We start from the raw sequence: 23660 nt of genomic DNA, 5'->3' as shown, positions 1-23660 counted from the left end.
CAGGAGGGTTCTCTTCATATTGTCTTGGGAAAACTGGCCATTCCCATCAAAATTATCCCAGATGACTAAGGAACTGTGTTTTGTGATTCAGTGTTTTGCTTTTTTTCCCCACATTTGTTAAAGGTTTCAGCCTCTGATCCTGGTGCTCTGATAAGTATTTCTGTTCCTCCAACCACATCAAAGAACTAAATGAAGGGATTTATTTTTGCTGTTTTTACATGGACTTTGAGATGTTTGACATTTTGCTGGTGTGCATTTTGATGCTTTTAAGCTGTATTAACAGAATATTGTCAGAATGATTGCACAGAATCCTGTCATGAAGGGATAGCTTAGCATTATTCAGTACCTCTCATGTCATAGTTGTCTTAGCTAGACTACCTCAAATTTGAGCCCCATTGCTTTGTTAATCCAGTCTCACTCTCATCATCCTCCCTGCTTCGGTTTATCTTATGGGTTTATGGGTTATGTTTTATGAGTATGTCCTGGTGTCCTGGAAAAGCCTTGCACCTCCATGTCATTGTGATTTGGGTGCAAAATCACTTTATTTGTTTGAAATCTTCCAACAGTATGTTTCTTACTGAATAATTTACCTGGCTGATCTATCCTATTACCTGTATGTACAGTGCACATCTAGAGGGTGCTTTTAAGCCACTAATGAAGGTCCGAAGTGGAGATGCAAAGTTTTCCAGGAACGTCAGTTTTAACAGTCATGGGGCTTTTTCGATTTTTAAAATTTTTGTCTTGTTTCATAAGAATTAGTTTGTATAGTTTAAGGATGAAAAAAAAAACATCTTACAGACTAATAATTTATCATCCTGCTTCTGTAGTCCATTATGCTGCATTGTTAAATGGTCTGTGTGAAAGTTTTTTTTTTTTTTTGTTACGTTAAGGTAAAAGTCTGTAACCATTCCAGTGATTTGACTTTATGAATGACAATATGTTGGTTCGCTACCTTCATCCAGATCGATATATTTTGAAAACAATTGGATGGATTATTATACATTTCATGCTTCCTGGAGGATGAAGCCTGCTGACATGAACGATTCCCTGACTTTATCTCCAGCACCATCAAATGTTGACATTTGTGGTTTTAGAAGAAATGACATTTAGATTAGGATATTTGTTTTAGAGTTGGGATAATCCTCTGACTATTGATCTTGCAACATCATCAGATTAGAATGCACATTAGTCTGCTTTGGTGACCAAATCCAACTCTTTTCTTCTTTTTTTGTGAGATGAGGTTTGTCGTGGGGAGCAAGTTAGCATTTAGCTCAAAGCACTACTGTGTTTAAGGGTTGTACATCCTCACAGAGCCCTTGCGCTAAATAGAATCAAACTCAGGAATGTGGGTGGGTAATTTTATTGCATGGATTGATATTGACAAAAAGCTCAAGGGTTTTAATGGAAAGTGATAAGACACAAGTGTCGTGCTACCACAAATGAGGCCAAGTGGAATCATCCTCTGCGGGTCATGAAATTTTAAAACTTTCAGTCTTGGTCAGGGTCATGATCTGTCATAGAAGTATTTGGAACTGATAACCCCCAAATTTCAGACTCACGTGTAGACCACTTTTCATAAGAACTTGTTCATTCAGATGTGTTCTGTAGTTCTCTGTGAATTATCTATAAAATCACTCTGACTTGGCGTGATGAATTAGCTCATTAGAAACTACTGTCTGCTTCAGGAGTAAGTTTTTAGTTTTAAAAAGGTTTCCAAAAGCAAGCTCATAGCAAGGAAGTCGTCTTTGTTGGCTGTTGACCTGTGGACCTGCCAGAGTTCAGGTGAGGTAAGCAAGACCGCAGCTGACCCTCAGGGCAACCTGCACAGATCTGGGGTTGCACCGGCCTCTCTTCTGGTGGCAGTGGCGTTTGCTTAGGTTGTTGGTGCATTGCTTGGCTATATCAGGATATCAGTGTTTTGGGGGTTTTTTTCTACCTGCTTAGCGTCTTTATCTTCGGCCCATCATATCATCTGTCCTTAACTCTGCTTTGTCGGTTCTGATATCAGCTCTGTGTTCATTAAGCTTATTCATTTTTAAATTCTGGTGATGTTTTTTTCTGAATTTCTTTTAATCCTTTAAAAAAAATGAGTTTACTTGGTTTCAGCTGCGCAACACTTACATAAGAGATGGAATCAACATCAGCGACATGTTGAAAGTTTTAGCCAATGCAACGCTTCATCCATCTCAAGTTCAAGCTGTGTTCTCTTTTTTTCCTTCTAGAAATACTGTTAGAATATAGCGCAAAGGCTGGAAGTCTGTGATTTTTAGCTCATGTGACTACATGACTAGTGCTCGAGGTAGATGTGTGTACTTGCTGGATGAAATAATGGAGTAGTTTGTTGGTCCTTGTCTCTAGGCCCTTTTCTCTGGGTCAACAACATTCCCTTAAAGAATAGCATTTAACAGATGTATCACTTCTTGCAGAATTCCCAGCTTCTTGTGTCCTCATTGATGGGATTTTTTTACTCCAACACATGTCTGTTTTCATTTTAGATGCGCCTCTGGATATGTTGGTAACCCGCTGCTTGGAGTAAGATGTAGTGTAGTCAATGGTAAGTCAATGGTAAATTCCGCATTTTGATCAAGGAAAATTACGGACACAGCTCTATATCCAAGCTCACACCTCATTCTAACTGATGCTACAGACAAAAACGGAGTTTCACAAAATGTTTGTTAGTAGAAAGCTACGACATCCAGTAAGAATCTGTTCTGCTGCCTCGTTAAAGGTGACTGCTCTAACTGTGAAGAAAGAGGAAGTGAACGCTGCCTTGGTGGTGTGTGCCAATGCAAGGTGATGAAACAAAGACACTTCTTGTTTACACAAACTCCGTCTTATGGATGTCCTGACGTGGACTGACTGCTTGTCGTTATTACAGATGAATGTTGAGGGCCCAGATTGCTCCAGATGTAAGCCTGGAACCTTCCACCTTGGTCTGGAAAACAAAGATGGCTGCTTGTCCTGCTTCTGTATGGGTGTCACTCAGCAGTGCTCCAGCTCTGCACTCTACAGACACTCGGTAAGGCCTCTGAACTGGACGCCCGACACAAGCACCATGCAGTGGCACATAAGTCAGGAAAAACGTATTTATATTTAGGAACAACCTAATTATATAAACATTTACACTGGCAGCTATGCAGCAGTGAAGAAAGATCATTTCAGAGATAAGATGTGTGGTCTGGCTGCAGGGAAGTCTAAATTCGCTTCCATCATACCTGCTATGAGTGGTTCTAAGTCAGTGACATCATGTTGATCTCAGTCACCTTTAGTTATGTTGTGACTAAAGGTCTTCTTATGGTATACGTGCCAATGTATGCAGTAATGTGATGTAAGCAATTAATCTTAATGAGTTAGTGAGTCTTTTAGAACTACTCCTGGGTGTACAATCTGTTAATAATATAATGTAATAATTTCCTCAGTGTTGAAGTATATGGATAAAATGTTGTGAAAACAAAACATAATCTTTGATTTCTGAGGTTTCATATCTCAGAACATAAGAAAAATCATTTGGTCCTCACCGGGTCTTAGAGTTGGGTAAATACTGCCTCAGATAAACCAAAGAACATAACGTATTACACTATATCATTATATATGTGATCAAAAGGGATCCAAAGGGATGTGTGACAAAACTAAGTACGATCTCGGTCCTGGCACAGACATTTTATGTATCCAGGTCTGAAGATGTCCCGTGTTTGAATAAAAGCTTTTGCTCATACAGGTGTCCTCAGTCTTTTCTCGAGGAGACTTCCAGGGATTTGCTCTGGTCAACCGCCAGCGAACCAATCGCGTTTCTACTGGTTTCACTGTGGAGGTTTCCACTGAAGGCACTCAGCTGTCCTACAGCAACTTTGACTACTTGGGACAGGAGCCACACTACTGGCAGCTTCCAGATCGTTACCAGGGAGATAAGGTCAGTATCCCAAAGAAAATACAAGAAAGGCTCAGTGCTGTTATATGAGGGCTGAGTTGCCCCTGAGAAGCTTGTAGACTTCTTACTTTTTCTACTGCCTTTTTCCCTATTGCAGCTTTTTCTTACTTCAAATCTTTGCCTATCAAACTAATGCAATCAGCTTTTTCGGTCTGTGTGCATTTTATTTGCCTTTATTTCTCATTTGTGTCGTTTTTAAATCTCTCTTAAATCTCTTCAAAGGCTGAAGTAATGTATGTAGATATGATAACCCCAGTGTTCATTTACTTAATATAGCTTTCCGTTTTGTTTCTGTTTGCCCCTCCCTACGTTCTCCATAGAAAGGTTCAAACTTTGCTCGTTTCAAAAGAGCAGAGCAGGTATGGTGTCACTCAGTGGTTGTGATGTGGTGACGAGTTTGATAATATGAAATCTAGTGATTTCATATAACCAGTGTGGTCTGCACTGTCTCAAATAATTCTTCATATGGCATTTGTCATGTAATGATTGGTGTATGAATTTATTAAGCAGTGCATGTCAAGTATTTCTAGGTACATGGCATGTTATGTGGCTGTGATCATTGACTGAATATTTTATTGGAGGCATGAGATTTTTAAAAGAGTTTACAACTAAAGCTGATAGATTAGTTTCTCTAAGACTGACCACTTACATGTCTGCACGTATTCCACTCAGAATTAGCTTTCCGCTTCACATCACAAGAGCCATGAACATGCGTTGATCATTAATGGTCCATTTCAGAGCTTCATAAAGTTTTACTTTGCCTCACTAACACTGCCACAACACTTGCAAATACCATGAGCTCAGTGAGAGGGAAAGTGATCAAAGAGTTTCCTTCATCCGCATCAATAGAGAGACTCGTACTTGCGAGAGGAGCAGCTAAAGAAGGATGCTTCCATTTGGAATCAAATGGAAAGCCACCCAAAGATACTAAAGAGCCAGACAGGTTTTTGGTGTAAACTGCACTGTAGGATAGATTGTTGTAGTAAAAGCAACACTCACACATCTAATGAGATGGACATATGCACAGTATTTCTGTGAATGTATGCTAACCCACAGAGAGTTTGTTGGCATCCATAGATCATAAACTGTAGTTTTTCATCTATATAACGATAATCTCAGATAATCTCAACAGGAACATATTACTGAATTAGATCTTGTGTGCAGTTGCATGTATGTGAGTTATAAAGAGGTTTGGCATGGTTGGAACATCGTAACTTTCTGAAGCATAAGAGGGTGTTGATGGGATGTTTGGTTGGTTATGTTAAAGCATCTTCACATATCCAACAGCACAAACTCATCACACTGCATGACCCCCTTCTTTGAGCATTATCCATCAAAGGGGTAACTAAATTCTCAGACCCTACCTTTCCCATCTTGACCGTTGCCATGGTTACATAGCATCTGCCTCTCCGTGCCCCGCTTCCTCAGGGTGATGTCAAACAACTGGATGCTGAGGTCTGGGCATTCCTGTCTAATTTCTCCCATGGACAAGCTGGTTCCTTTCCCTCTAAATCCTCCCATAGATCCTCCCGGGTCCCAACTTCTTCTTCTTCTCAATGGTCTTTGCGCAACCTGAGCCCCTCTCTCCCGTCTGGTATCTCTTCTTCAGTTAGACCAACCCGGCCACAGCCGTACTCCCCAGGCTATGCTCCTCACCTGCAGGTACACTCTGTCAGAGTCTGCAAGAGGTCTCGTGCAGTTGACAGACTTTTTTTGTTTCTCGGTCATATCGGTGACTTTCTCTTTGTGATCTGGTTTTGCTTTGGATCAACAGAGCAAGAACACAGTGAGCAAGAATGCTGGTTCTTCTGGTGGCAGCAGCCAGGTAGACGGTAGCATGACTGAATAAATAACGTCATGGTTTGGCTTTTGGCACTTTCTTGTAGGAAAGCTGTTGTCTTAAACGAAAAGGCTTGAAAATGAAATAACCACAGAATTTTTTTTGTTTGTTTGTTTCTTCATACGTGAACTTTTAGTTTGCACAGCATGTTGAAATTCTGATATTTTTTTCATTTATTTATTTATTTTTTTTAAGTAAAACATAGCACAGTGGTTTGTGAGTAGGGAAGAATGGATAATTACTACAATTCCGCCAATAAGTCAGGTGGTATTGTTAACCAAATAGCTGTGAGCCATTGCTGTCATGGAGTGCAGTGTAGCAGTGTTGTGACAGTGGCTTGTCATTATACTGTTACTTGATTTAAAGCTGCCTCTGACTCAGAAACTTCCTAAGCTGTAATTTTTACATTACTGGCAGGAAAAGTTGCAGTTTTACTTGTCAGACAAGACATAATGTGAGCTCCAAAGAATAGTGTTTCGCAGAGAACATGTGGTTAAAGACTTTATCTGTATGTCATACTTATCAGGCTTCCTCTATTCCATGTTTGCCTGCTTGTACTGCTTTCCTGTCTGATTTAGCCTCTCTGCCTCTCTCTGCCTGTGGCTTATTCTCTCATGCCTCTCCTTCCCCCTTTCGCCTCTCAGTACGCTCTGGTCTACAGAGGGTTCAACTCACAGCAGGATGATGTGCTCTACTGGCAACTCCCAGAACAGTTCAGGGGGGACAAGGTAATTGTGGAAGTTACCGGGCAAGAGCCCCCACCTGTGTCCTGGACGACCCCTGCAAAAATACTGTACCATTTATTTCCTACTTTTTGTTTTGTCCTTTACCTGTTCGCTCATCCTGTTTACTTAACAGCCCCAGTCCTCCCTCAAAGAATGCCCTTGATTTCCTGCAATACATTCCTCTGTTTTTAAAAGAGGAGAGGCCTTGTGCTGTGCTATCATGTCACATTATTTTCATGACCCATGTGTGCTCTTCGTGCCACATACAATTTGAAATATAAACTGATTTAATCCTGAAAATACAAATGTAATGTTTGTGTGTGCTTGTGAAGAAATATACAATGTACAATTTCCTGAGGTCCAAATGAAATGTCTATGACAGGCTTTGGTCCAAATACCACAGAAATACAGTACCACTTTCTACTCAAGGCCACACCACAGATGGTTACAGCCACGTAACATAATGGAGAGCCAGCAGGTGGTAGATGGTCAATATTGTGTCATTACTCCGCCATCGCTTAAAGACTCAATAAACTCTGGGTTTCACTGTTGCACCCTTCCTCTTTGTTTAAGTTTTTAGAGGCTAATATTAAGAACTGTTGTTGATATGAGCAGCATTTCACCAACACTTGCTTGATATCGAATGTGATGACAAATTGGACCTTTAAGAACTTGGAGTCTTCATCTTTCAACAAGGAAAAAAAAGAACACCAAAAAAGATGTTATCCTAGTTGGAAACTTGCCCAAGATTGAGCAACCCTGACTTTGAGATTTTAAGTCATTCCCAAAGAAGTATAACTTAGCAAGAGGATGATGTTGATTTTAATTGACGCACCTTTATTTTTTTTTATTTTTTGTGCATTTCAACGCTACAGGTGGTTTCTTATGGTGGTACACTTAAATACACCATCTCCTACGTGGCTGATCTAAGAGCAAGGTACCTCGACGATGTTGACGTCCAGATAATCGTGAGTATGCCCTCAAGCTGATTTACTGTCTTCTGTCCCTGTTACGTGGATTTCTTCACCACCTGCCCGTGTCGTTCCTGTAGGGTAATGATATCACCTTGGTGACGAGTCAGCCTTGGCCGAGGAGGCTGTTAGGCACCAGAGAGACCAACCAGTTTGAGATAGTCTTTAAAGAGGTGAGTGGCTCACAACAGCATAGGACCAAAAGTACAGCAATAACACCTATTGTGTATCAATTATACGCTGAAAGTGAAATCACGAGATAGTTATATGAGCAAGTAGTTGTTGGGGTCAACCGTTTATATACTTCTTTTTTTTAAATTATTTGCTTATTCAGCAGCCTCCATGTATGTTTTCTTAAAGGAGTAGATGCTAACTATGAAATAGGTGGACTTAAAGTGAGCATGTGATCTGTATATGAGGCTAAAGGAAAAGCAATGACTCTGGAGATGGTTTTGTTATACATGGAAGTTGCTTCAGCCATTTTTGTGCTTCATAGGAAAGATGGCGTCGACCTGATGGCATGCCTGCCACCCGAGAGCACCTACTCATGGTTCTTGCCGATCTGGACGATATCCTGATTCGAGCTTCCTACTCCACTGAGATGCGCTCCTCCAGTATCTCCGACATCAGCATGGAGGTCGCCGTGACCCACAACACAGGCTTGGCACAGGCCAGAGAGGTGGAGCAGTGCCGCTGCCCACCTCAGTACCAGGGACTCTCCTGCCAGGTAACTGTTCATCCCTTCATTGAAATGAGACTTCATCTCAATTTTTATGAATGGTTGAGATCAATGGAAGCAATGTAGGCTTCATTGGGAAAAGGTGTCAGATGTCTTTGTCTAAGAAACACTGAATTAAAGTTTCTGGGTTAAAGTAACACAGTGGGTCCCATTTAACATTTTGGTGAGCAGCTGGCAGCAGCCTCTGGCTATGACAAAAGAGTCGATTGCCTTGTTTTAGCGGATGTAAAAAAATGCATGCCCTAATTTATAACTGTGCCTAAATCACCTTGTGTCACATTTAGGATTGTGCACCTGGATACACTCGTACAGGAGGAGGTTTATACCTGGGACATTGTGAGATCTGCGAGTGCAATGGCCACTCTGACTCCTGCCACCCCGAGACTGGCAGGTGCACGGTACGAAGCATGAGAATAGCACGTGACCGATATTAGCCTCAAGATGAAAGGATGAGATGTACAGATTTGTAAAAGCAATCTCGTTGCAGAGCTGCCTGCATAACACACACGGGGATTTCTGTGAGCAGTGCGCCCCTGGCTTCTTCGGCGATGCAACTGTTGGCACTCCTGAGGACTGCCAGCCCTGCGCCTGCCCTCACACTGACCCAGACAACCAGTAAGTACTGGCACACATACCAAGAGCTCACATTCCGCCTCCATTTATAGCTGTGGACAACTCTGTGTCCAGCTCTTCTGTTTACAGAAAACCTCCCCGACTTCTTATTTCTGGACTTCAGAGTCACTCCCTGTTTCGATGACAGTTAATTTGTCTTTGCTTTTTTTTTCTTCATTAAGAATTTATTTGTGCGCTCTGAATTCAGTTTAAAGATTACTTTTATTGTAAGTCAATTCATTTGAGATTGTATAGCTGATATTAAAGCTACACTGAAGCTTCCTGTTTTTGTGTGTAACTCATGGAACAGGTTCTCCCCGACCTGTGAGAGCCTCGGAAATGGAGGCTACCAGTGTACTGCTTGTCAGCCTGGCTACACCGGCCAGTACTGTGAGCGGTAAGGCAGTTCTTTCTTCTGATGCGGATCAAAATGCGTACTGATATCATTTCAAGATGTTCCTCTTTTTGAGGGCTGTTTGAATAATTATAGCATATTAAAAAAGGAATACATAAACAGCATCGCCTTACACCAATTTCAGCACAAGGTTAGACAAAGATAACACTTCTGTGTGTTTTTGTCTTCTTTAGTTGTGCTCCGGGTTATGTTGGCAACCCACAGGAGAGAGAAAAGTGTCGTCCAAATGATGGTAAGATTACGTGGAACTATGAAGAATCGGCCCAAATGTTTGAAAAATAACAATGTCATTATTAGTAGAATTTTTTTTGTATTTTTCAATGCTTGATGAGTCTATCACGACCATTTGCATTTAACAGCTGCAGCTTCCCTGGTGGTGAAAGTTTATCCAGAGAGGTTCCAGGCGTCCCAGGGCAGCCCCGTCACTCTGCGCTGTCAGGTGCACGGAGCTCCTCCGCTTTACTTCCACTGGTCCAGAGAGGATGGGCGGCCCATCTCCGCCAGTGCTGACAGACGCAAACAAGGTATGGAAAAACATGTTCTGTAAGTTTTCTTTTTGAAACGACTTCACGCTCACCACTTATGTGTGTGTGCGCAGGAGCAGAGCTGTACTTCCCCAGCGTCCAGCCGAGCGATGCTGGCATCTACATCTGCACCTGCAGAGACCAGCGCAGCACAAACAGGAGCGGGGCTGAGATTATTGTCCAAGGTGTGTGTGGCTCTCTCTCTTAGCATCCGCTGTATTAGCTGGAATAGTCACAGGATTCTCAATATATCACCTCTGAAGCATTTGAGTAATATCACTCCCTTTTGGAACCATCACTGTGGTGTAATTTCCCTGTTTTTCTTCAGGTGGCCCATCTAAACCCATTGAGGTCACAGTTGAGGAGCCTAAATCCCAGACTGTCAGAGTCGGGTCGACTGTCAGCTTCATCTGTACCGCAAAAAGCAAGGTAAGACTGATGTTGTTTTACTTGCTGATTTTTTATTTGTTTGTTAGTTTGTTGCCAGTCTGTTTACTTACACAAATACACCGATTGCATCCCTCCTGCGATCTGCTCACTCCTTCACAGTCACCAGCCTACACCTTGGTGTGGACCCGGAAGGGTGTTGGGAAACTTCCCAACCGGGCCATGGACTTCAACGGCATCCTGACAATTCAGAACGTCCAGCCCGAGGATGCAGGCGTCTATGTTTGCACAGGTTCCAACATGTTTGCCATGGACGAGGGCAGCGCCATCCTCTACGTGCCAGGTTTGTGATCCTCGGCACGGCATTCCACTACCCATGACCCCCTGCTACCATCCCAGCTCTGGCTCCTGTAGATTCTCGCCTTTCAGCTCGAGCCTTCCCCCTCCTTCAGCTTGGAATGGTGCATGCTTCTGTTTGACTGCATCTTTCATTGTGTCATGTAAACTCTCAGCTTTGGCTTAACAGCGTATTGAGCTTGCAGGTCTAACTCTCGGTGCTTTTTGCTCTCTGCTCTCAGATCGCACATATAATCCATATCTTCCTCTGTTGCCAGTCAAGCTCTTGCCGTTTTATTTTCACAACTGCTGCCTTGTATGTCTCTGATTACTGATTTTTTTTCTGGACTTTATATAGAGACAACAGCTTGTGTGTTTGGTAATAACTAAACCTGTAAACCTTGAAAAATTTCCAGATGACATGAGGTCGAGCGGGCAGATTTAGATTTCACTAATGGGCACACCAAAGACCAAATCAACTCTCTTGGTTTTGTGATTTGTGATTAAAGCTTTCTGCTAAATCTGCTGAAGCTACAGCAGGTTTTTATTTTTTATGCGGGTTGAATTAATCGGTGGTGGTTTGGTTGCTTGTCGATCACTGGTAGATCTTTGCATTGGTGCTGCCAAACGTTTTACTAGCAGGGTGCTGGATTCTGGTGTTTGTCTTTAACTTTGGGCTCCTGGGCTCCTCCTGCTTAAACTGTAGTGTACAATGATGAGGGGGAACGCAGATGCCACGATGAATGCTGCGTGACTCTGCAACAGACGTTCACAGAGGACTTCAGTGTATCTGCATTATAGGGGGGAAAGGAGGAAGCCCCAATACCCCAGGTTTTTTTTTTCTTCTTCCAGTTGTTTTCTTTTTCTTAGTTTGTTTTTGTGGTTTGTTCTGTTGCCTCCAGTATTCCTTCTTGACATAACTTGTTGGTACACTCCTCATCATTCCAAAAAACAAATGTCAATGGACAAAATGCAACTGCTTAAACTCACTTTTTTTTACTCTGGTTGTAAAACTACGGTACAATCGTTGCGTATTTGTTTGGATTCGTATTTTTGAATATAAACGGTCAAATGTTTTCAATCCGAAAAGCTGAAAAAAGTTGTAACACTTTTTTTTATCTGAATTCTGCTGATAATCACCTACAGTTGTTTTGTTTGTTTTTTAATATACCCTCAATTAATGATGTGGGAATTTTCTATTTCCTGTATGTATCGGAGACGTTAACATTTCTTTTTTTTTGTTATTCAAATGAATTGGCCATGAGAATGCAGTTACCTCGCTTGATGTGTGTTTACATTTAGTGCTTTTATAAGAATATATTTTTATATATATCTAAGTACAATCACATTTTTTTTGTTTACCCTCACTGCTTTTTATTTGTTAATTTGTACCGATTCAATTGCTGTTTAATCGCAAATTTAAAGATTTTACTCATTTGTTTTAATGTCTCTGTGTAAACGACACATAACTGATGCAATGTACACATCACGGTGTAATGTATTTATCTGAACTGTGAAAACATGTTGTGAAAAAGAGAAAAACAATTAAAATAACAAGAGAGCAAAGCGATTTGTACATTTATGAATGGGGCCCAGTTAAAAATATATTAGCTGATCGGTATGATATAACCACAAGCTGTATGTCTTGTTTTTAACAGCTGAAATGGATGAAATGTTAACGGCTTCTTGCTACTAACCTGCATGTCTCGTATGGAGCGACTCCGCTCATCTCCTTAGTTCCAAGCAATTTAATGTATTGTGATTTTTCTTTTTTGTCTGTTACAAATGTCCCCTGCTTATTTTACAGCTATGTTCGGTTTGTGATGGGTTTATGATTAGTGTGAAATAACCCAAAGCCTCAGATCAGAAAATGTTGGGACAGTGTGGTGCAGAAAATGAAAATAAAAAAAGGGATTCTTTCATTTACTTTGAACCATTTCATTGCAGAGCATGAAGAACCAACATATTTCATGTTTTGTCTCGCCAGCCTAATTGTAATTGTTAATCTAAATCCATTTTTGCATTTCTGGACTGCAATTCATTCCAAAAAAAAATAAGAACAGTAAAGCTTTTTGCTCTTTGCTTTTTATCACGTTGCCATTTCCTATCTAAATGAAAAGGCATTGAGATATTGATGATGGCAAGTGATGAAGCATTTCAGGAACAAGAAAAAAAGCATTAAATAATGTGGGCTCATGTTGACCGCAAGTATGTAAAAGTCAAAGTAAGTGAAAGAACCACTGCTTTTTTTTTGTTGTTGTTGCACAGTCCCAACATTTTCTGCTTTAGAGTTGTAACCAACACACTGCAGTATGCTTATTTCCTAAATAGATATCCCTAAGGTAAGTCTGGAAATTGAATGCATGAAACTATGAATTTAATGGCACCCGAAACAAAAATAACAAAGAATAGCTAGCAGATACAGAATGATGAAGTCAAAGTAATGCCACAAGAATTCAGGTACATGACTTTTTAGAATATTTGGTTGTTTGTGTGCGGTGGTTTTATTATTTGGAATTCACTGGCCAAAAACCCACGGTGTACATACATGGATGTACTGCGACTCTGGCGGAGATCAGCGGTACAGTAAACTGCTGTTTTGTTTTTGGAGATCTGACCTGTCAGTTTACCTGTCCCCCTCCATTCCCGCCTCCTTCGTCCTCCATCTCCAGAGGTCACACAGACTCAGATGTTTTACACAGCCTATGAAATGTTTGAAGGACACGGAAAGCGTAAGTCCGCATGGTTTCCTCTCTGCTGGGCTCCCTGGTTGGACCCGCCTCTTTCTTCTTTCTCCCTCAATCATGCATGCACTCATCTTCCGCAGCCTGGATACAACTGGTGGCCTGCTAATGCCCATGTACAATTAACCAAGCAACAGTCCTAGAAGCTACACTCCACACACAACAGCTTGGAACCCTCATGCTATGATTGCTCCTAAATAACCGCAAAATTGACTTGAGATCTTGAAATAAGTTTTTGTGTCCTTTCAAAATTAAAGCTTGTGACTGTACATGAGCATTACTGGTTCCTACCTTACTCTTTGGGGTCATTGGGGCCCATCACTGCAGGAAAAAGTGCATGTTCATTCTTATGGGCACCTCCTCATGAATGTCGAGTCTACCTTCCATCTTTGTAAAGATCAGTCAGTTACTGTAATTACTAGACTGTAATCGAAGACCGTTATACTTCACATGTCTAACATTATGAGGAACCATTTTTTTTCACTTCCTCAACAGAAACAACTAAATGTGGGATTGCAAAATGTCTAATAGGGCATTTCTTTTTGTAGTGGGGGCATAAACAAAAAAGTGGGGAAATCTTTTTTAGACAAGTTTGTGTAGCGAAATGTGTACTCCGATTTTTTTTTTTTTTTTTTTTTGTAAGACAGAATCTCCACATTCAGAAACAGGAGAGGTCACATGATCTTTGTTCTCTTTCCCTTTACACTGCCCTCTACCTTTTCGGGAAACATGCTGTAATGTAAAAAAAGAAAACTGTCCTCTGGGCTTCAAACATCATAACTGTGCTTAATACATCCCATTAAACACTACACATCATACATGAAGTTGTATACGTGTAGCTGACTGGCACTTCCATCACTGCCAAAAAGTATCATATAGCCACAAAGCTAGTTTTAGTTTTCGTGTGTGCAAAGCTTTCCTCAGAGCTTTCCTCAGAAGATCAGTAGTAGAAATCCATTTTTGTAACTCTGTGGATTGATTGTTGCTGTAGTCACTCGCCTCTTACTCAGCATTAGTTAGATAAATTGCTATGAAATAAACAGATATTGAAGGTACCATGAAGATGACTCTGCCAATACCCTAACTCCCCTTCTAACACCACCATTTGTGACTTTAAATTAAATTTCTCAGCTATTGTTGAATGCACTACTATGGAATTTGGTGCCTCCAACTGTTTACTTTGCAGAGAAAACTGCAACTTTTGTAATCTCACAACTGTTCACATTGTTCCATAATTTTAAATCCATTTTCAATCTCATCCAATAGCTTGATTTGTGACCTCAAAGTTGCTGAATCTAAAGTCACTTTATCACAGTCAGCTGTGCTTCACTTTAAGTGCTTGTTTAAATGCTAAATATTAGCAAGCTAAGTTGCTAAACTTTGATGAGAGTATGAGAAATATCTCACCTGCTGCCAAACATGAGAATAGTAGCTTTGTAGTTTTTTAGCGCCAACTAAATGGGCCCTAGCATTCACAGATAGGCTGCAGGGCCATAGACTCATAGTCACTTGCAGCAGCACAAATATAAATCCATTCACCTCGCTTGTATTTGAGTGAAGACAAAAATCTGGCCGATAAGTCAAAGGTTGGTAAGAAACAGAACTAGTTTTGATAGTATAAGCTAGTATCGATGCCTGTAGCAGTGCTACAATGTTAAATCTTAAAAGAGATGTGTCAGTACTTTGGGATCCCTCGCCTGTTGCACTGATTAAACCCTACATCCACACTAAAACTGTAGGAAACACTTCCAAACCCAACATCAAAGTCATTTTTAGATGTTCCTTTAGTGCTTTGTGACATTTCTGCTCAGTGTCCCACAGAGGACGATGATTCCACCCTTCTCCCTGCAGAATTGGTGCCATTAGGGTCAGAGAACCAAGGCTCAGCCCAGTCTGTAAACATCCCAGAGGTTTTCAGCTTTCTTAGATAGCTTCATACTCCTCCCTCTGTACTGAAAGAGGCCTTTCTTCTGTTCTGTTACCCTGGGATCATATGGGATTGAGAACGTAGTCTAGCAGCGAGCCAAACTGGCGCTGACAGCAATCTGACCAGACGCCATACCAAATACTGCCTGCCACATCTCATCTGTTTTGCCTGCACCGAGGGTCTCGGCTGCCAAGTTTTAGGGAGGGGGTACAGGCAGAGGCCATCTCTCACTCTCTCAGTAGGATCAGTTCTCTTATGCTTCCCACAGCTCATTTCAAGATGATACAATGGTCAAGCGGTTGCCATTTTCTTATTCTGCTTCACCTCTGCAACTGAAACCAGCCTGCATTATCGCTTTATTTCCCCACATTTCATCCCCATGTTAGAGCTCTGTTTGACCGCCGTGTCTCCTCCTGCAGTTGCAGAGGGGGCCCAGCCTGTGGCCACCATCACCCCCTCGGGGCTGAATATCCAGCAGGGCCAACGGGCAGAGCTTCGCTGCACAGTGACTGGAAACCCAACCCCAGCCATCGAATGGATTGGTATGACCAGTTAGGGCTTCGAATTTAAAGTGCTTGTTGCAGGATTTGAGGGGATATTGGACTTGAGTCATTCTGATAGAATCCATGCCTGCACTCGAAACTTGTAACTACTGTATGTGATCGTTACAGGAGGTCCTGGGAATAGAATGAGTCCCAGAGCTGTGATACGAGGAGGCGTTCTGACGTTCTCAGCGATGGACCCAGCTGATCAGGGAGAGTACGCCTGCAAGGCCTTGAACACTCATGGCGAGCACACAGCACGGGCTACCATTTATGTCCAAAGTATGCACTTTGATTAAGAGTGCGCATGTGTATTTCATGTTTTACATCATAAGAATGTTGTCACACAAAAATTCAGCATAAATTATCAGATTTTCTGTTTTGAAGTGAGTCAACTTATTGTCCTTTAGATAGTGGATGATACATAGTTATGGATGTCACAGACAGTATCTTGTTGAGAACAAAAGTTTCGGTTATTGACTTTTTACCTTTAAATATGGCTATGTTGTGGCTGTGAATGATCATAGTGCATTTTTTTGGTTAGAATCTTACCCAGGCAACCTAGGCACCCAACCCCAGGTCCAAGTCAGTCCCCAAAATGTTGAGGTCCACGAAGGGGACACCTTGAGGTTGTACTGCAGAGCGTCAGGCTCACCCGCCCCGAGGCTCACCTGGCTGAAAAACGGAGGAGAAATTCCTCCACAGGTGAGCCATCTCATGCTTGTCCCTCAGTGATGAACGTAGCATGGATTGATTAAAAATTTAACGGTATTAAAGTTTTTCTGTGCTATATCTACTTATATCTCAAGGTGTGTCCAGTGCTGATGGTATTTCAGCATTTTGACCATTTACCTTTATTTTTTTCCTCCCTTCTGTTTGTCTCCCCACCCTCCCCTTTTTTGTTGATTTATTTTTTTATTTTTTGTACCCTGCCCTGTTCTGCCGTTTGCTCAGGCCATTCCCTCTCACGGTTTCCATCAGTTTAAAAGCAACAGTCTCGATGTGTTACAGAGACGTATTGAGGAGCTGCAGGTCTGTCCATCTGTCTACCGTCTGTCTGTCCTGTGTCGTAGCTCACTTCCATTGTCCACTACTGACTTCGTCCTCACACGCTGTCCACTAAATGCATGATGAAATGTGTCGTTGATTCACACTTTGTAAATTGTGATAACATTACCACAGCTGCTCACTCAGTCCATTCATTGCTGGTGCCAAATCCATTAAAACCACCAAGCTGGGTCTGGTTGACCCTTTTGCACGCTGTATTTGTTTTTATGTTGCGTTTTATTAATTAAGGTGTTTCATCGTGTCTTGTTTTGTGCCGTCCACATCATACCATCCCCACATGTTTTGGTTCTCAGCTCCCAGATCAGCTCCATCGTTCCATTGAGTGTATTAACAGCACTAAGTATACAGTAGATACTTTAGGTATTTCAGAATGTTTTACTCTGTGCCAAGCGCAGTCCGCTGCCCCCCTTCCCCCCTGCCCCATTCGGTTATGTGTTAGTCTGGCTTCTGCGCGGCCCTCCTCGGGTCGCTGAGGGCTTCGGGGCCTGTTTAGTTCTGCCTCAGAGAACCACTGCGTTGTGTCAGCCTTTCCCAGGGGGAGCTAGGCTCTGCCGTGCGACCACGCAGAAATTCTGTATGCTCTAGCAAACGGCTTGCTTTGAAAAGTCATCAATGGGTTCAGACACACATTGAAGCAGGGCCTGCCTCTGCTACTGCTCGGTTTAGCATCCCTCACGGTTGAATTGGCTGCAGCTAAGCAGCTTTGTCCATGGATGCCCCAACACTCCCGGCAATACAGTAATCCCACCCCGGACCCTCCCCTCCCCTCTGAGGTGTTTCCAAACTTGATACGAGCTCATTTTCGGCCTTGCTTGGCCTCTGACTTCCATGTGCTGTAGTATACAAACAGTTGAAGTTGTTGAGGAGCCAAAAATTCTGTGAAATTGATGGTATTGATGGTTTGGATTTTCACTCCATAAGTGCTATGAGATACAGCCATGTAAAGAAGAAAAAAAAAAAAGGCATAGTCCTTTTGAGTTGTATGGTTTTACGTCTTAGGGCATAATAAAAAAAAAATCATCTGGTCCTTGCCAGGTCTTCAAATTTGAAAATTTTTAATTTTTTGTGTAATTTTTAACACAAAACATTACACCATGTCAGTATTTAACTAAAACATTTTATTCATGCAGCTGCATTTTGACACCCCAGGATTCAATAGCTGATATATTACTCTGAATATTATACAGTCTGACTGATTTTAGTTAAACAAATCATGACTCAACGTGATATGTTATGGACTGCTGTTCATCTGAGGTTATATTTGCCTTATTTTAAGACCTGCTAAAGACCAACTGATTGTTTTTTTTTTTATTATGTCCTGACATATAAAACCTTTAAAAGAGGGTGCACTTTACTTTTTACATGGCTGTACTTAACGATGGATATTTTTTCACTTTGGTGGAGCACACGTACGAGTGATCGTTGTAACTCCACAGTTGACACCAGCTGCATAATGCTCACTGGCTCCATTCAAATGATCTCACGCTGTCCATCCTAACTGCCCTAATTTCTTCGTCACTTTGATGATCATCAGTCATTAATTCTTCCAAAATAATCATGATAATATAGCGAATTTAATCACAACTGATCATAGTAAATTAATAACCCCACCAGTCATTGTAGAAATCTTGGTCCAACTTGGACACAGTCACTAAAATCCCAAACAAATGAACAAACTTTGGCAATAACAGCTCTTGTCTTGTCTTAAAGGTCTCTGCTGTAGTGCTTTTGTGTTGCTAGTAGCTAGTCATGTCACCAATTTTTGCTTTTTGTAAGGGACATAAGGCAGGTGAGTGATATGCTTTTTATTCAGTATAAGATTTGCAATAGTTGTTGTGGTGTAAATGTAATGAGCAGTGTTGTTCGTCCAGGCAGATGAAAAGTGTTTGTAGCCGAGACCAGAAAGTGATCCTTTCGCATCATGGTCTCTCCCCCTTCTAGGCCCGATTGGACCGCACCGACATCGGCACTCTGCTCATCCCTAACATCAAGCTGTCTGACTCGGGCACTTACATGTGTGTTGGCAGCAACAGCATTGGCTCAAATAGTGCTCCCATTAAAGTAAAAGTGCTCAAAGGTGAGAGAAGAAGTCCATCATCTGGTCTTTGTATCTATTAATTTAAGTGTGTTGTATAGTTTTCTGTTTATAAACAGCATTTTTTTCACGTTGAACGTTTTCAAAGTTTTTTTTTTTTTTTTAATGCTGGAAAAAAGGATCTGTGTTTTTCTTTCAGCCGCAGATCAAAGGTATGCAGATGTTCGCATCGAGCCATCTTTAGCTGAGGTCCAGGAAGGCCACAGTCTGTTGCTCAGCTGTTTTGCTCCTGGAAATCCTCCTCCCCGAGTCACCTGGACGAGAGCCAGTGGACGCCTCTCTTCCAACCACCAGGTAATCACACACTGTGCATCAATGAGCTCACATTTGTTCAGGGATGCCTTTCACAATAGTATTAAAAAGACACAAAAACAGAAGAGCACCACTGAGTTTTTCTTGTTGTGGCACATATGTGTTGATTCTAATCCACATTTGTTTCAATGCACAGGCTTATTTCAGTCAAAAGTTACGCCTTGTGTGTTATTTTCATATTAATTCCCGCTTGTTAATATCAGTCATATAAATCCTTTACAACCAGGAGTCGTGACCACTGCTTAACACGCTGCTGGTTCTTTGTATGCAGCTAAAACAGCTCTGACCTGCAGAGGAAAGGATGTGTAAGGACCTCTGAAGGGGTCTTGTGGTATGTGGCAACAAGATATTAACTGCAGCTCCTTTAAGAGTTGTAACTTTCAAGGTGAACAGGCCACAGATCACACTTGTTGTTCCAGTGCTTCCCAAAAGCACTCAGTCGGACTGGGGAATTTGACACTGGCTTTTCGGCTTCCCATTTTGCTTCTTTGTTCCATTGCTTCCCCGTTTATGTGGTAAAAGAAAAAGGAGACTTCATTCATTAATTGGCCTTCTTCCTTTGCTCCAGTTTGGGACACGCGTGTGTTTGCCTTGAAAGCCCCAAATGCGGCAGGGTTGCCGTGTATAGTGTCATGTGGCACGATCTATGTACATCCTGGCAAAAATATGTATTTCACAAAAAGGAAAGTTTTGCACTCTGTTAGGTTCCAATTTCTGTTTTTAGGAAGGCAATGTCTCGATTCACAGGATCACCCTCAGGTGGAAAGTAAGACAACAAAGTTGTTCTGAAGCTCAACCGTGTGCAACAATCCTTTTTGTGACCTGTTTTGACACATTCCTCCCATAACATTTTGAACAGCTATTTGCAATTTATGCCACATTAACCCTTCTGTCAGTTTGGATCAAATGAACAAAACCCTCGTCTTGATTAGGTATCGATGAGCTGTGGGTGCTCGGCGTTCCCATTGCCACTTTGTGCCTTGTGCCTCCTCCTTCACTGCTTTTGTTTCAGATACTCTCACTCAGACTCTGATTTTCCTGTGTGACCCCATTCTTTCCTACAGGTTGTGGGCAGCCAGCTGCAAATCCTCTCGGCCAAACCGGAGGATTCAGGAGAGTATATCTGCCGGGTCCAGGGTGACCCTAGCTACCCTGGGAGCTCAGGTTCTCATGTCCATCAGACCTCTGTCTCTGTGAATGTGTCTTCCACTTCAACATCTTCGCGTAAGTATGATTGAGAGATGTGGCTTTATACCGGTAATATATTATATATAATATACAGTTAAATCAGGGTAAACTCAAGAGTCCATTTGATCTCACTGTCTTCTTCTGTACATGATGTTAGACAGTCTCAGAAAACTTTTTTTTACAATGGGCCTATGCAAGCCAGCTTGAGGCAGAAGCTAGGAAAGAATCACATCAAGTACAGGGTATTACAGCGCAGGGTATTGTTCTCAGACTCGCACCTCCTCTCCCCATGAGTGTGACCTCAGATTAAAGGATTCTACTGTCCCCTTATCTCATCTGCATTCACTCCTTCCTGGAGTTACTTTAAAGGCTGCCCATGGCATCACAGAATAGGGATCTATTACTGTCCACAAACATCATTTAAAGGAAAGGAGGCCGTTCACTTAGAAATGATCCACTGTCCAAACTGCTGGTTTTTGCTGCAGGTCTACAGAGCCCAATCATCGGCATTGAGCCCCACAGCGCTGCAGTGCGTGTGGGGGAGTCGGCCAGCTTCACATGCAGGGTGTACACGGGAGCCCAGCCAGTTAGACTGGAGTGGAAACTGGCCAGCAACCAGCCGCTGCCAGGTAACAACTGAGCACACACAGCTCCGGAGGAACAAACCTGCTCAATGAGCTGGAATTTTATGATGTCATTAGTTACACACAGTTGCAGCTGAATTCCACCCGTGAAGCTCTCTGAAGTTTTTTTCATGGTCAATTTAAAGTTTGTTTTTATTTAATAATTTTTTCCTCAAATGTCTGTATTCTACATCGGCACTGACATTTTGTATGACTACAGGTTAAACGGTATAATGTAATGTCCGATAACATAATGTAATTCTACTCTGATATCTGCACCCACACTTGTGGAAAGAAAATGGATATCCTCAAACTGAATTCAGATAAAATTCAGAATGCATTTTTGCATGGAGGTCTGTAAGTAGAAGAAGAAAGCAACCAACACCTGTTTTGACGTTAACACGGACCTCTTACTGTTGAAATGCAGACTGATATTGTAAACCAAATTGAGACGATCTTTGTCACATGATCATAGTAATTGTTTTAAGCTTTTGAAGGCTCCTCTCGAGTCTGCTGTTTTCCCAGGCTGAGTAGTCCTAATCTTTCATTTCCAGATGTCTCCTGCAGCAGACCTAACTCATCATTTTCCACTCTTTCCTCCAGATAATGTCAGAGTAACCCCTGATGGCTCTGTTATTACCATAAACAATGCTCGCTCTGTGAACCACGGTGCCTACCGCTGTGTGGCGAGCAACCCGTTTGGCATCACCCATACCATAGTGTCTTTGATTGTTAAAGGTGAGCTACATTCAAACTTCTAAGAGAATGGTTCCCTCCAGTGGCCAATCAGATATGAGCTGTAACATTATTGTGCATCTGGACCTTCAGAGTCTCCCGTGGCCACTGTCACCCCCGTCGGGCCTGTGCGGGTCAGGGTGGGGGAACCCATTAATCTGGAATGTCAAGCTTTGGGAGAACCCCGCCCTTCAGTCTCGTGGCACAGGCTGGACAACAACCGGAAAACCATGCTGAGCAGTCCGGTGCCCATGGACTCCAACGCAGTCATGCAGGTACTGGTAATCTGACAACAGTTAAAAACTCGGCTTCAGAGTCAATGACTCATTCTAGCTTTCATTTTTTGTTTGTTTGGTCCGTTTGTCTTTTTTTGCAGATTCTTGTAGCTCGCCCAGAAGACAGCGGCACATACGTGTGTGCAGCTCGCAACATTGAGGGAACCACTGAAACCAGAGTCGAGGTGATTGTTGAGGGAGGACCCCGAGTCCCTGCGGTGCCCAGGGCCTCTGTTCCTGAGCCGCTGATGGTTGTGATGGAGGGACAGACTGCAACACTGCGCTGCGAGGCCCACGGTAAGGCCTGCATTAGGGTTTGTTTTCAAGCCTTTTCTTTTGTGTATTTTCTTTTTGCTAAGACAGTGTGGAAGCTGAATCACTCTAAGCGAACGACACCAGAAGAAAACAGGTGGATTCAAATTCAGCCGAGCCAGGAGTTTATTTAGAGTTCCCTGCTTTTGTCTTTTTATAGGATTCCCCTCCCCAACGATCACGTGGTCCAAGCTGCGCTCCCCTCTGCCTCGGAGACACAAGGTGGTGAACAACAACCTGGTGCTGCCCGGCGTTGGCCGGCAGGACTCCGGCGAATACATCTGCAGTGCCACAAACAACATGGGCACCACAGAAGTCACCGTCATGCTAGACGTGGAGAGTGAGTACTGTTGTTGTCCTCGCGTCCAGCTCTGGTCTGGGGTGAATTTGACTTTCATGTCTGTCAATTTTTTTCTAAATTTCTCTCTGTCCAGCTCCTCCTTACGCCGCCTCTATGCCCGATGATGTGGCGGTGCGTGTCGGGGAGGTGATCAGGTTGCAGTGCCTGGCCCATGGCACTCCGCCTTTGACCTACTCTTGGACCAAGATGGACGGAATCCTGCCTCCACGAGCTCAGGTTAACGAAGGAGATCTCCAGATCAACCTGGCTGCCGCTGAGGATGCTGGGAGCTACAAGTGTGTTGCCAGGAACAAAGTGGGCACCAGCGAGGTGGTTGCTAAAGTCACAGTCAGGTGTAAGTGTTTACATCTCAGCACGGAACTTAATCTGTTACACCACAAACCTCCCACGAATCACTTCTGTCCATTTGTGACCCTTCTCTCCTTTAAGGAGTAAAAAACTAACTCAAAAATCTCAACTTGGCAAAAGCAAAACCCTGTCTCTTATCGGTCCTCTCTGCAGCCCCATTGGCAGTGCGCGTATCCCCTCAGGTAGAGGTGAAAGCCCAGGGCAGTGCTGTGGAGTTCACCTGTTCGGCAGCGGGTGGTGTAGAAACAAAGATCGAGTGGTTCAAAGAGGGAGGAGCCCTGCCACCAAACCACCACATCAAGGATGGAGTGCTCAGGTGTCTGCTTCTTGTTTGGAGAACAACTTATCCAAAATAAACATGAAGTTGACCACACTGCCGACTTAGCCCGTTTTACCATGTAATCTGTATTAAGCATGTTTGAAAAAAGACTTAGCACAATTTACCCATTTTTTCAACCTACATGACGAGTATTATCAGAACTATTAGAGGTATTGCATAATGTTTGAGGTGAAAACTGAACACCGCTGTGGGTTTAATCTTTTCTCTGTAGGATTGAGAACCTGGAGCAGAGCAACGAAGGCGTTTACATCTGCAGAGCAAGCAGTGATTATGGTCAGGCACAGGACACTGCCAGGCTGACCATCCAAGGTCT

General features: G+C 42.6%; 1 protein-coding gene across 4 annotated transcripts in view; it reads left to right on the top strand.

The window, feature by feature from the left end:
- hspg2 (heparan sulfate proteoglycan 2) overlaps positions 1 to 23660 on the top strand; it is a 106971-nt gene that overhangs the window by 67833 nt on the left and 15478 nt on the right. For 3 of the 4 annotated variants that reach the window (XM_075475232.1, XM_075475231.1, XM_075475230.1), the window contains exons 32-66: positions 2496 to 2554; positions 2729 to 2793; positions 2879 to 3019; positions 3719 to 3910; positions 4249 to 4287; positions 5357 to 5590; positions 5703 to 5753; positions 6413 to 6496; positions 7369 to 7461; positions 7545 to 7637; positions 7961 to 8191; positions 8488 to 8601; positions 8691 to 8818; positions 9126 to 9212; positions 9404 to 9462; positions 9590 to 9754; positions 9829 to 9939; positions 10083 to 10183; positions 10304 to 10484; positions 13150 to 13209; positions 15568 to 15690; positions 15820 to 15972; positions 16235 to 16395; positions 16645 to 16722; positions 18700 to 18835; positions 18993 to 19147; positions 20230 to 20389; positions 20839 to 20982; positions 21580 to 21714; positions 21805 to 21986; positions 22088 to 22283; positions 22459 to 22638; positions 22733 to 22993; positions 23161 to 23323; positions 23559 to 23656. In XM_075475232.1, the coding sequence (XP_075331347.1) occupies positions 2496 to 2554; positions 2729 to 2793; positions 2879 to 3019; positions 3719 to 3910; positions 4249 to 4287; positions 5357 to 5590; positions 5703 to 5753; positions 6413 to 6496; positions 7369 to 7461; positions 7545 to 7637; positions 7961 to 8191; positions 8488 to 8601; positions 8691 to 8818; positions 9126 to 9212; positions 9404 to 9462; positions 9590 to 9754; positions 9829 to 9939; positions 10083 to 10183; positions 10304 to 10484; positions 13150 to 13209; positions 15568 to 15690; positions 15820 to 15972; positions 16235 to 16395; positions 16645 to 16722; positions 18700 to 18835; positions 18993 to 19147; positions 20230 to 20389; positions 20839 to 20982; positions 21580 to 21714; positions 21805 to 21986; positions 22088 to 22283; positions 22459 to 22638; positions 22733 to 22993; positions 23161 to 23323; positions 23559 to 23656 (4613 nt within the window). The remainder of the gene's footprint in view (positions 1 to 2495; positions 2555 to 2728; positions 2794 to 2878; positions 3020 to 3718; positions 3911 to 4248; positions 4288 to 5356; positions 5591 to 5702; positions 5754 to 6412; positions 6497 to 7368; positions 7462 to 7544; positions 7638 to 7960; positions 8192 to 8487; positions 8602 to 8690; positions 8819 to 9125; positions 9213 to 9403; positions 9463 to 9589; positions 9755 to 9828; positions 9940 to 10082; positions 10184 to 10303; positions 10485 to 13149; positions 13210 to 15567; positions 15691 to 15819; positions 15973 to 16234; positions 16396 to 16644; positions 16723 to 18699; positions 18836 to 18992; positions 19148 to 20229; positions 20390 to 20838; positions 20983 to 21579; positions 21715 to 21804; positions 21987 to 22087; positions 22284 to 22458; positions 22639 to 22732; positions 22994 to 23160; positions 23324 to 23558; positions 23657 to 23660) is intronic. The other variant, XM_075475233.1, reaches the window with a different exon arrangement.

The sequence above is a fragment of the Odontesthes bonariensis genome, chromosome 10, assembly GCF_027942865.1.
Source record: "Odontesthes bonariensis isolate fOdoBon6 chromosome 10, fOdoBon6.hap1, whole genome shotgun sequence".
In the NCBI taxonomy this organism is placed as follows: Eukaryota; Metazoa; Chordata; class Actinopteri; order Atheriniformes; family Atherinopsidae; genus Odontesthes; species Odontesthes bonariensis.
This window is presented reverse-complemented; position numbering and strand designations above follow the sequence as displayed.